Genomic DNA, 11,523 nt, shown 5'->3' with positions numbered 1-11,523 from the left:
TATCATGACATAGACCGCAGATTTGCCATGCAGATGTGCCAGTGAGTACTAATCTGCGCGACTTGTGTCACCCCCTGATGCTTGGCACCCGGGGCGGACCGCCCCCACCGCCCCCCCCCCCCTTACGCCGCTACTGCACCAATGTGTGGTATAAATACCAGTTTCAAGCGTTAGGCGTATTCATGATGGCGTGTGACTGATATTATGGCAATATAAAATTGTATACCTGAACTGTGCCGTTAAATTAGGTCAAACCCTAGCTTTACGGTAGTTCTAGGACTTCCGATACTGGTATTGCAGCTTACCGATAAGCTGATAAGGTAAAACCGATTTTACGAGATATTTTGTAGTGTGCGGGGATTGAAACTACGACTTTTAGTGAGTAGATGAATATGAAGTACAATACAAGGCTAGGAGGCAGTAAAAGTACTTTTGTAATATTTTAATGTTTTATTCGCCTTGGAAAATAAAGTATCGCGCAAATACCGGTGTTAAAAATACCAGTTGGAAAATCGGAAGTCCTCTTGAGCATGCAGGAGTGTGGCCGATATTATTCGCATAATTCCATTCTTTGAAGAATGTAATGTAGGAAATTCTTGTTAAAAATGCAATAGAACTCATTTTACATAGACTGTTATAGAGTATATTGATAGACATTTTTATTGTAACAAAATCAACATATTTTTGTATGTTTGTGTGATGACGAAGAATAATATAAAATTATACATTGAAATTAATAGGTTTAACGGAAATTATGAACAAAATGATTTTTTTAACCCTCTTGTGTGTTTTTGAAATGATAAAATGAAAAAAAAAAGTTAGTGTGAAAGTTTTTCGAAAGTATTTTGTGTGATGATTACATTTTCTTCTTTTGAACATCACAAATTATATTCTGCATTTATTGGAGACATATCGATTATATGAAAAAAATAACGTTTATTTACTGAATATGAAGATGTTTTTTCAGACTGAGAGTACAGATTTATTATACAAAAAGTAAGCAATAAATGAAATAAACTTCTATTGTTAATATGTCAATACAAAATGGGAACAATATGTTATTTATTTGAATTCAAATATTTGTTTGTTTTTTTTTTATGTAATCAAGTGATAAAGTGCACTAATAAAATATATTGCTATGATCCCTGCGTTTTATTCAATTTACCTTTTGTTGATAACCTGAAGGAAACAAAAACATTGTCAACACTTATTTGAACTCGTTAGCAAGCCCCTACCTACAACTTGGTCTTACAAACGATGCTTGCTTAAGTGAAGTAGCAAATCGAACGCACAGCGTTGAATAGAGAGCTCTGTGATTGGTTCGTGTGTCACCCTGTGCGTCCACGCGCACTGTGAGACCTCATAGTAATGTTTGTGAATACGGGCGTTATGACTTCGTGCATAAAATTTATATTTGCCTTACTACTTCAGTTATATAAATAAAACTGTGCTAAATTATATTGCGAAACTAATTAACTTCTAATGAACTGACTTGAATAAAACACAAAATATTCATCAGTGCTTTATTAAAAAATTACGATCTATATTATAATTACACTCGAGTCTTATTCTAGTTCTAGTGTTTCTAGTCAGAGCCGCTGTGGCGAGATGATGCGCTCGACGCCGACCCGCTACGGGAACCCTGTAAATAAAAAATATATGGTTACATACACAAATGAGGGAATATAACACTTATGCCCGTTTTCACCGTCAATCCCTAATTTTTAAGTGACCCCGATGGTAACATAACAGGAATTTTGTTTTCATAGGAGTCATTTAAAAATTAGGGATTGATGGTGAAAAAGCAATTAGGCATTAATGGAGCAGATTTGACTTCTAAGAACCGCTGCCAGAACAAATCTAGAAAAGCCTCAACTTGGGCACTTCGAAGAACGCGTAAAAGGTTTTTATGCCGTTAGTTCGTTGACAGTTCTAGTTTCTTCAAGAATCTAGAAAAGTGGTTGGACCTTCCAGAGCCACCATTTGAGTACTAGAAATGCACTTTTTGATCCAGTCGAAAATCGAATTCGTCATAAGCATTACTCTATACAAAAAAAAGGACTTTCGACCACTTTTCGACTGGTTTGCGATTATAATTTGCACTTTGTCTAGACCCACTGGGCGTCTTAGACGCGCAAAATGTTCCTTCTCCGACTCCGAGGTTGCCTTAGAATGTACTAACCTGTCTGGACCCGCTAGCGGACCGGGAGCGACTCCTGGACTTCTCCGAGCCGCTGCCGGATCCCGAGTTCCTGCAGGAACTGGCGCGGGACGATGCTTTGGACCCGGACGCTTTGGACGACGCGCGGGACGCACGTTTGCTCGCTAGGGAAGTCTTCGGGACATACTTGACCTTCATACCTTGGTGGCTTTTATTGGCGGTCAAGCTGTAGATCCTGGCTACACAGGAGATGCAGCGGTGGGAATAGTCCCGTTGGGAAATCTTCGCGCTCACTTTACACGACTAGACACAAACCCATCGAACAAAACCCTCATCCAATGACCGCAAGCTACCCATCTTTATCGCTCGCGCGTAATTCTATTGCAGTCGCAACTGTGCGATAGGCGGCCACAGTGAGTGTGCGAGCGCGACAGCAATATAATTACGCGCGAGCGATAAAGATGGGTGGCTTGGGGTCATTGGACGAAATTCTATGTGCTCGGCGAACGGACTTTAGCAAAGCGACTCCTACATGTTTCAGGATCGCTGCCTCGACTCCTCCGACCTCTAGCAGACAGCGACTGATTCTTGGTCCTCTCAAGTTCGTTGACAGTTCTAATTTCTTCAAGAATCTAGAAAAGTCGTCGACCTTCCAGAGCCATTTGACCAAGAGTACAAGAATACTTGGGCGTCTTAGTAGACGCTTCTTTCTTAGTAGAAGCGTCTTTCTTCGACTACGAGGTTGCCTTAGAATGTACCAACCTGTCTGGACCCGCTAGCGGACCGGGAGCGACTCCTGGACTTGTCGGAGCCGCTGCCGGAGCCGGAGTTCTTGCGGGAACTAGTCCGTAGTTCTTTAAAAATGTAGGAAAAGTGGTCGACCTTCCAGAGCCACCATTTCACCAAAGAGTTCCTTTGAGAACTGGCTCAGTAAAAAGCTGATTACCTGGGCGTCTCAGTAGACGCGCAAAATGTTTCTTCTCGATTCCGAGGCTGCCTTAGAATATACTAACCTGTCTGGACCCGCTAGCGGACCGGGAGCGACTCCTGGACTTGTCGGAGCCGCTGCCGGATCCGGAGTTCCTGCGGGAACTGGCGCGGGACGACGCTTTGGACCCGGACGCTTTGGACGACGCGCGGGACGCACGGTTGCTCGCTAGGGAAGTCTTCGGGACAAACTTGACCTTCACTGGTTGGGTTTATTGGCGGTCAAGCTGTAGATCCTGGCTACACAGGAGATGCAGCGGTGGGAATAGTCCCGTAGGGAAAACTTCGCGCTCACTTTACACGACTAGACACAATCCCGTCGAACAAAACCCTCATCCAATGACCGCAAGCTACCCATCTTTATCGCTCGCGCGTTATTATATTGCTGTCGCAACTACTGTGCGATAGGCAGCCACAGTGAGTGTGCGAGCGCGACAGCAATATAATTACGCGCGAGCGATAAAGATGGGTAGCTTGGGGTCATTGAACGAAATTCTATGTGCTCGGCGACCGGACTTTAGCAAAGAGACTCCTACATGTTTTAGGATCGCTGCCTCGACTCCTCCGACCTCTAGCAGACTGATTATTGGTCCTCTCAAGTTTGTTGACAGTTCTAGTTTCTTCAAGAATCTAGAAAAGTCGTCGACCCTCCAGAGCCATTTGACCAAGAGTACAAGAATACCTGGGCGTCTTAGTAGACGCTTCTTTCTTCGTAGAAGCGTCTTTCTTCGACTCCGAGGCTGCTTTAGAATGTACTAACCTGTCTGGACCCGCTAGCGGACCGGGAGCGACTCCTGGACTTGTCTGAGCCGCTGCCGGATCCCGAGTTCCTGCGGGAACTGGCGCGGGACGACGCCTTGGATGACGCGCGGGACGCACGCTCGCTCGCTAGGGAAGTCTTCGGGACAAACTTGACCTTCACTGGTTGGGTTTATTGGCGGTCAAGCTGTAGATCCTGGCTACACAGGAGATGCAGCGGTGGGAATAGTCCCGTAGGGAAATCTTCGCGCTCACTTTACACGACTAGACACAAACCCGTCGAACAAAACCCTCATCCAATGACCGCAAGCTACCCATCTTTATCGCTCGCGCGTAATTATATTGCTGTCGCAACTACTGTGATAGGATGTGATAGGCAGCCACAGTGAGTGTGCGAGCGCGACAGCAATATAATTTCACGCGAGCGATAAAGATGGGTAGCTTGGGGTCATTGTACGAAATTCTATGTGCTCGGCGAACGGACTTTAGCAAAGCGACTCCTACATGATAAAGATGGGTAGCTTGGGGTCATTGTACGAAATTCTATGTGCTCGGCGAACGGACTTTAGCAAAGCGACTCCTACATGTTTCAGGATCGCTGCCTCGACTCCTCCGAACTTTAGCAGACAGAGACCGATTATTGGTCCTCTCAAGTTCGTTGACAGTTCTAGTTCTTCAAGAATCTAGAAAAGTCGACCTTCCAGAGCCACCATTTGACCAAGAGTTCCTTTGAGAACTGGCTCAGTAAAAAGCTGATTACCTGGGCGTCTACGTAGACGCGCAAAATGTTGCTTATCCGACTCCGACGTTGCCTTAGAATGTACTAACCTGTCTGGACCCGCTAGCGGACCGGGAGCGACTCCTGGACTTGTCAGAGCCGCTGCCGGATCCCGAATTCCTGCGGGAACTGGCGCGGGACGACGCCTTGGACCCGGACGCTTTGGACGACGCGCGGGACGCACGGGACGACGCGCGGGACGATCGCTTGCTCGCGCGGGACGAACGCTTGCTCGCGCGGGATGAGGCGCGGGAACTCGCCTTTGAACTTGCTTTGGAGCCCTAGAAATTAGAAAAAAATAATTATTTCATACATTTTTAATTTTATTCTAATTTTATAATCCTTAGTAGGTTTATTTCTGTTGTTTCCACTACTGGTGAGAATATGTAAAAAAAAATCGTCTAATTTGAAGGCTTAGTTTTCAATTGATTTTCAATTGATGTAAATAACATAATTTTACTTATGGAGAAGTTATTTTTTGTTTTCGATTTCCATTATTATATTAGCACTTAATCATCCCTTTCAGATTATTTGTGTTTGTGCAGTCATTCATAACGCTAAAGTATAGTCATAAATAAACCCCATCCAATATATCCAAAGGACAAGTTTCAAAATCCATAGGAGAAAATCGTTATTTATGGGCATGTATGCGCCTCCAATAACGTGTTCTTAGTGGAGACAAATAAATTATGGCGATAGCTTACCTTGCCGCTGCCTTTAGAACTAGCCCTAGATCCCCTCCCACTAGCAGAACTAGCCCTAGAGCCCTTCCCGCTCTTAGAGCTGGCGCGGGAAGACACGCGGGACGACGCGCGGGATCCCGAGCGGGAACGGGAACGGGAGCGGGAACGAGATTTCGCTGAGCCGGATCGCGATCTGTAATAGAACAAAATTATTTTTGAATATATTTTCTTTGGTAGATGATGATGTTGAAATGTTTCTAGCAAATGGCAATGCCAGGTTTTGTATGGAAGGTGGCGTCTTTTTTTTTTCGCGCGGCCATCGACCAAACTTTGTTTTTTGATTACAAAATAGTGTAATAAACCAAACTTACTATGGCATGTATACCTCTAAACTCAGTCTGAACTGAGTTACGAGCATTAGAAGTTTAATGATTTTCATACTAGATTTGCTTTTTGCGCGCAAGTTTTGTAAGAAATTGCAACAAAATATTGCGCTATTTTTTATTGCACTGATTCTGCTGCATAATGATGTCTGGAGCCTTTAATGGATGGTATTGTTTGTTTACACATACAATGTCATTATTTTGTTGCAATTTCTTACTGTAGTTATTTGTAACTCAGTTCAGACTGAGTTTAGAGGTATACATGTCGTAGTAAGTTTGGTTTATTACACTATATTGTAATCAAAAAACAAGGTTTGGTCGATGGCCGCGCGAAAAAAAAAAGACGCCAATTTCCGGCATTGTCTTTTAACCTTGCAGATATTTTGAGCTAGTTTTAGAAAGTGAACGCCGAACGGGGACTATTCCCACCTCTCGTTCCCACAGCTGCAACTCCTGTGTAGCCAGGATCTACAGCTTGGCCGCTAATAAAAACCCAATCAGTGAAGTTCAAGTTTGTTCCGGGAGAAATGTAAACTGTCATTAGTCCCGCAACGAAATTCATTAAGTGAATGTGAATAAAATTGCACATTATGTATTACGGCCGCAGAGAATAAACTCTTATAATATACACTAGTTTTCCGCCCGTGACTTGCCCGCGTGGAATTTTGTCTGTCACAGAAAAACTTCATCGCGCGCGTACCTGTTTCAAAAACCGGGATAAAATCTATCCTATGTTCTTTACCGGGACTCAAACTATCTCTATGCCAAATTTCATCAAAGTCGCTTGAGTGGTTTAGGCGTGAAAGCAAGACAGACAGAGTTACTTTCGCATTTATAATATTAGAATAGATAGAAGTATAGTTTTATACCTTGCAGATCCAGAATGCGCTGAGCCAGATCTGGACCTTGATTTCCTAGAGCCAGAACCCGACCTAGACCGGCTGCGCGACTTGGACCGGGATTTGGACCGGGATTTAGACCGCGAGCGGGATCGGGACCGGGATCGAGAGCGGGATTTCGACCGGTCCGAGCCTTGCGGAGATTTCGACCCGGATTTGGAACGGGAACGGGATCTGAAAATGGCAAAAATAATATTAGAACATTGTTTGACAGTGGCGCATAAAAATAAAAAACTCATTAATTTTCGCAAATTAGGCTTTTAAGAACACTTTTACACGTCCCAGTATTAACCACTGCTTCGGGGCAATAAATGGACCAGTGCTGAAAGCAGCAGCGCAAGAAACTGAGTCACTATTGTCAGCCTTCTTTACAGTCTTTAAAATATACGTAGTCATAAATATTGATGCGAGCTAGGCAGTTGAACATTCCAAACATTTTTATCATCATCAACTATCATCAAAAATAATATGCAATTTTGTTCACCTTTCTTTTTCCTGCGTCTGTTCTTCTTGCTTATCTTCTTCTTCGTCATCGTCCTCTTCTTCCTCTTCTTCTTCATCTTCCTCCTTGAAAACAAAGTAAAACAATTTATTTACATACTCTTGTAAATCAAATCTTAAGAGACAAAATGCTGCCAAATCCTGTCTTTTGTATCTGGTAAAATAGAGAGGGTAAGCTCGAAAGACCACAACAATGTACAGTGTACAGTGTCCCAAAGGAAACTGATTGAAATGTAGAGAGTTGATAAGATTGAAGTTGTTGAAGCTACTTCCTTACCAGGCAATGATGCTTCGAACCAGGTGAGTTCATTAGTTTTGCAGGGCCATCAACATCGCACTTAGCCTCTTGATTGGGCCATTGTGCTTGATATGATATACCCCAGATCCCCCTATAAAGAAAGCTATCAGCAGCCTATCGCATCCTGTAGCAGCAATTTGAACCCATTGATCTGCTACGCTTCTGCAATTCACGAGTACGTGCCGCGGCGTTCAACCAGTAGGCCTAAGATGCGCGCCGCGATAAGCGGTTATCACGCCATTTTATCGATTTTGCCCATACATTTTGACGTCGATAAAAGTTATCACGGCACGCATCTTAGGCCTACAGGTTTCGCTAAGTTTATCTACACATTAGAAGATACATTACCTGCGGCGACTGACCACGAGCCGCGTGAGCGCCTGAGGCTCCCCACATGACACATTACCTGCGGCGACTGACCACGAGCCGCGTGAGCGCCTGAGGCTCTCCACATGACACATTACCTGCGGCGACTGACCACGAGCCGCGTGAGCGCCTGAGGCTCTCCACATGACACATTACCTGCGGCGACTGACCACGAGCCGCGTGAGCGCCTGAGGCTCTCCACATGACACATTACCTGCGGCGACTGACCACGAGCCGCGTGAGCGCCTGAGGCTCTCCACATGACACATTACCTGCGGCGGCTCCAGTTGCTTCTCCCGCAGCCGCAGCATGCGGTGCTCGGGCGCGCTGAGCGGCCGGTGCGTGACCACGAGCCGCGTGAGCGCCTGAGGCTCTCCACATGACACATTACCTGCGGCGGCTCCAGTTGCTTCTCCCGCAGCCGCAGCATGCGGTGCTCGGGCGCGCTGAGCGGCCGGTGCGTGACCACGAGCCGCGTGAGCGCTTGCGCGGCGACGCCGGCGCGTGCTCGCCGCTTGGACAGACGCACGCGAGTCTCCAGCTCGTTGTAGTAGACGCAATGGTTGCGGACCACCTAAGAAACAAAAGCATGACGTGATAATGACGTCATTAAAATTGTGTACAACTCGATTGTGTACAGACATTTGTCTGTGGTGGGGCAAAGCGATGTCATAAGTTAACGACTGCCACGCTAAGCGACGCGATGGTACGTCGCATACTGGCACATAGGATGATACGTAAACGTAAGCTCCATGCATTTGTTGCGCTTGCCGCGAAACGACGCGTCGCGTTCGTCGCTGACTTAAAACACAATATCTACTTAGTTAATTAGTTAAAAAGGTGCAAAATATATCATGCAAAATGAAAATTGGGTAGATTGACACACAACTCTATACTTTTTAAGCTGATAGAATGTGACTCTCCCAAAGATTTTGTATGCCAAAGAGGATCATGCATGATGTAACCAGATTGCGAATAAATATAAATTCACAATAATTATGTAAAATTAAAAACAATGAAAAGAAGGGTCCGTGGCCGAGTCCCCCAGTTTTCGACGCACCCGTGGTCGACGCCCCCGGTCAGTTAAATTCGATTTGAAGCAATTTTTAATCAAATGTACAGTCAGGCACAAAAATGTTTATAAACTAATAAATATTTATTAGGCCAGTAGAATTAAACGCAAAAATGAATCTAATGAAATGAAAATAATTCCTACAAAAGTTTTTTGTTTCTTACTACTGCTGGTTTTGGGTTAAAATTTTGCTCCCAGATTGCATAAATACCGTCAAACATGCATAGTTTAGTATAATAATTAGCTTGTGAAACTTTTTTCGTTGACTGTACTTAGTGCAAAAGCCGAAAAAAATGTGATATGAAATTTATTGAAATCGGGGGCGCCCACCACGGGTGCGTCAAATACTGGGGGACTCGGCCACGGACCCGAAAAGAACTGTATGAATAAATCAAATATCCTCACCAAGAAGTAGTTCTCTTCGTAACCCTTAGATGCTTTGCTCTTGACATTCCAGTTGTACTCCCTAGCCATTTTGTATTCGTACGTGTCACCGTCCATGTATGGAATGCTCTCGACGATGTCGCGACGGCGTTTCTGTATCGTCTCTTCAGTGGGCAGACAGTAAGCGACAAACTGTTCTCCACTTTCGTCCATCACACCTCTGAAATTAAATAATAAACACTCAGTAAGTAAAAGTGCTTTTGAAAAGCGTACTTGCGAAAATAAAATAAGTTTTATGAGTTTTTATGACCTTTTAGTTGGCGGCACCAATAAATAAATTGATGCACTGTAAAACATGATTTTAAAATTTTTATTTATGATTTCACTAATTTGCCAACTTTATTAACTAATCAAAGCAGCTAAAAATCTAAATTCAACTGTTATCTGCTGTTCAACTGTAAAACTATTTAAATTCGGTTGAGACTAGAATATTTTAAGAAAGATGTGCCTTGGAATTATTAGTTTATGTTGTCAACTACCAGAACTGATCTTAGAATAGAAGATAGACTATAGCTAATATGATGAAGCACTAACCGAATCATAGCCTGTGACATGGCCTCAATCTGCCCAGCAATATTCTTATCCGCCGGCGCTGGGTCCGTATCGAATATGACCTGCGCGCACGGATACTTCCACATCTCGAAGTCTGGGAACACCGGCATGACCTCCACTGGAGTGACTCCGGGCTTGCTGTAATGCTTCTCGATGGGCTTTTTGTTGTCTTCAAACGTCTTTTCGATAGCCTTGATTTGACTTTCACGGTCCATGTACAAGGTTTCTTCGCTGAAGATCTTTTTGACGTTGTAACCAACTTTGGCTTCAACCTAAAACAGGAAAACATTGGTTCAGAAAGATGTAAGTGAAAGTTTTAAGCATAAGGTTCGGTTAGAACAAAAATCTTAATAAAGTAAAATAATTGAGTTCTTTATTACCTTCTCCATAGTCTGAGGCTGAAATCTGGTCTGTTCCGTGGAAATGTACTCAGAACGACGCAACCAGGATACGTTTTTGGCATGGTGACGTGATCTTTTGGAATCTTGAGGTGTGAGAACATCGTCTTCAAGCAACTTCTCGTCAGCTGGGTCCAGCATAGCATTCCCATCGCCCTGGTATATGTCCCGGTTTATCAAGTCTATGTGCACGCCTAAATCATGCTCAGTAAGCACTTCATAGCGATAACTCTTCTCCAACGATGTAGGATTGTACTGAATGAATCTTGTTGATGGAAATGGATATGTAATGAACTTCAAGTCAAATGGGATGTCCGGGAGAGTGTTACAGTACTTCACTCTCGTTACCAACTCCGATCTGCAAAGTAAATGCTAGTTAATTTCGTTCTCTGAATAACAACAGCTATGTTGTTGGAAATGTAACTAACCTCCTTTCTCCCGTCCGCTGGGGACGTTTGTCCCGTTCGGGCTCATTTGTCTGAACGGTGGGCGGCATTTCGGATGAAATTTTTCAAATTAATTTACACATTATTTAAAATATTAAAACATTTTGCAAAAACTGGTAGACTGACACGCTTTCCGAAAACACTGCAAGTATATAATATACTCTATGACTGCAAGTACAAACAACTGTCATTATGACATTGACAATTAGTAAGTATAGACAATTATTCTTCTTTTTTTTAATGGCAATACTCGTCGAGGCAGACTATTTTTAGAATATTTCGTGCCTCACTACAAGTAGCGAAACGAGTCAGTTCAATTGTAAATTGTAATTTGTAATTTCGAAAACCTTTCGTTGCGGCGCGTTTTCTTTTAAGTAAATAGTTTCTTCGCTCCATGAAGCAATTTCCGAATTACAACTGTCACGTTTTGCCACTTGTATAAGGAGGCAGAGCTGGTCTTAAAAATATCATAAGTGACCCAGTTCACCCAGTCAGTACATACTTCTTATAAATTAAAATCTATGCTGCTCTACAGCCGAGGTTCGGGCCCCACTCGAGGGGGCCCTTAGGCTCGTTGCTTAAATTTTGAAGTTGAGAGCAATCTGCCTTCACCTATTGCCCGGTGAAGCTGAGAAAGCCAGCCACTCGCGGCTATCAGCACATTCCGTCCGAAAAAATAACTAGCTACAAGGAGAACGTTCTAAATACCAAATAAAGGTTAGTTTTTTGATTCAAAGAATAAAGTTATGTTTGAGAGGTTTTTTTCTTACATTGTCACATGGAAAAGTGATTTTCT

The 11,523-nt window shown here is 43.6% G+C and overlaps 1 protein-coding gene across 3 annotated transcripts; it reads right to left on the bottom strand.

Annotated features, from left to right (window-relative positions):
* Window positions 1-1,509: 1,509 nt before the first annotated feature.
* atms (RNA polymerase II-associated factor 1-like protein antimeros) lies at window positions 1,510-10,892 on the bottom strand. 3 transcript variants are annotated; one of them, XM_028313702.1, is made up of 11 exons: window positions 10,710-10,892; window positions 10,264-10,639; window positions 9,866-10,155; window positions 9,293-9,491; window positions 8,300-8,389; window positions 8,088-8,180; window positions 7,135-7,217; window positions 6,621-6,824; window positions 5,390-5,561; window positions 4,736-4,966; window positions 1,510-1,642 (listed from the first exon to the last, which is right to left on the bottom strand). In XM_028313702.1, the coding sequence occupies exons 1-11, from the start codon at window positions 10,775-10,777 to the stop codon at window positions 1,586-1,588; spliced, it is 1,863 nt and encodes a 620-aa protein (XP_028169503.1). In that variant the 5' UTR covers window positions 10,778-10,892; the 3' UTR covers window positions 1,510-1,585. The 3 variants fall into 3 exon arrangements, with proteins under 3 accessions (XP_028169503.1, XP_028169506.1, XP_028169505.1); XM_028313704.1 differs by lacking the exon at window positions 1,510-1,642 and adding an exon at window positions 3,879-4,004 and having other exon boundaries at window positions 4,832-4,966; XM_028313705.1 differs by lacking the exon at window positions 8,088-8,180 and having other exon boundaries at window positions 8,207-8,389.
* Between the last annotated feature and the right edge of the window lie 631 nt (window positions 10,893-11,523).

Source organism: Ostrinia furnacalis, unplaced genomic scaffold (genome assembly GCF_004193835.3).
Source record: "Ostrinia furnacalis isolate ACB-3 unplaced genomic scaffold, ASM419383v2 OfSCF4320, whole genome shotgun sequence".
Classification (NCBI taxonomy): Eukaryota; Metazoa; Arthropoda; class Insecta; order Lepidoptera; family Crambidae; genus Ostrinia; species Ostrinia furnacalis.
Note: the sequence above shows the minus strand (reverse complement) of the source record. Positions and strands in the feature narration are given on the sequence as shown.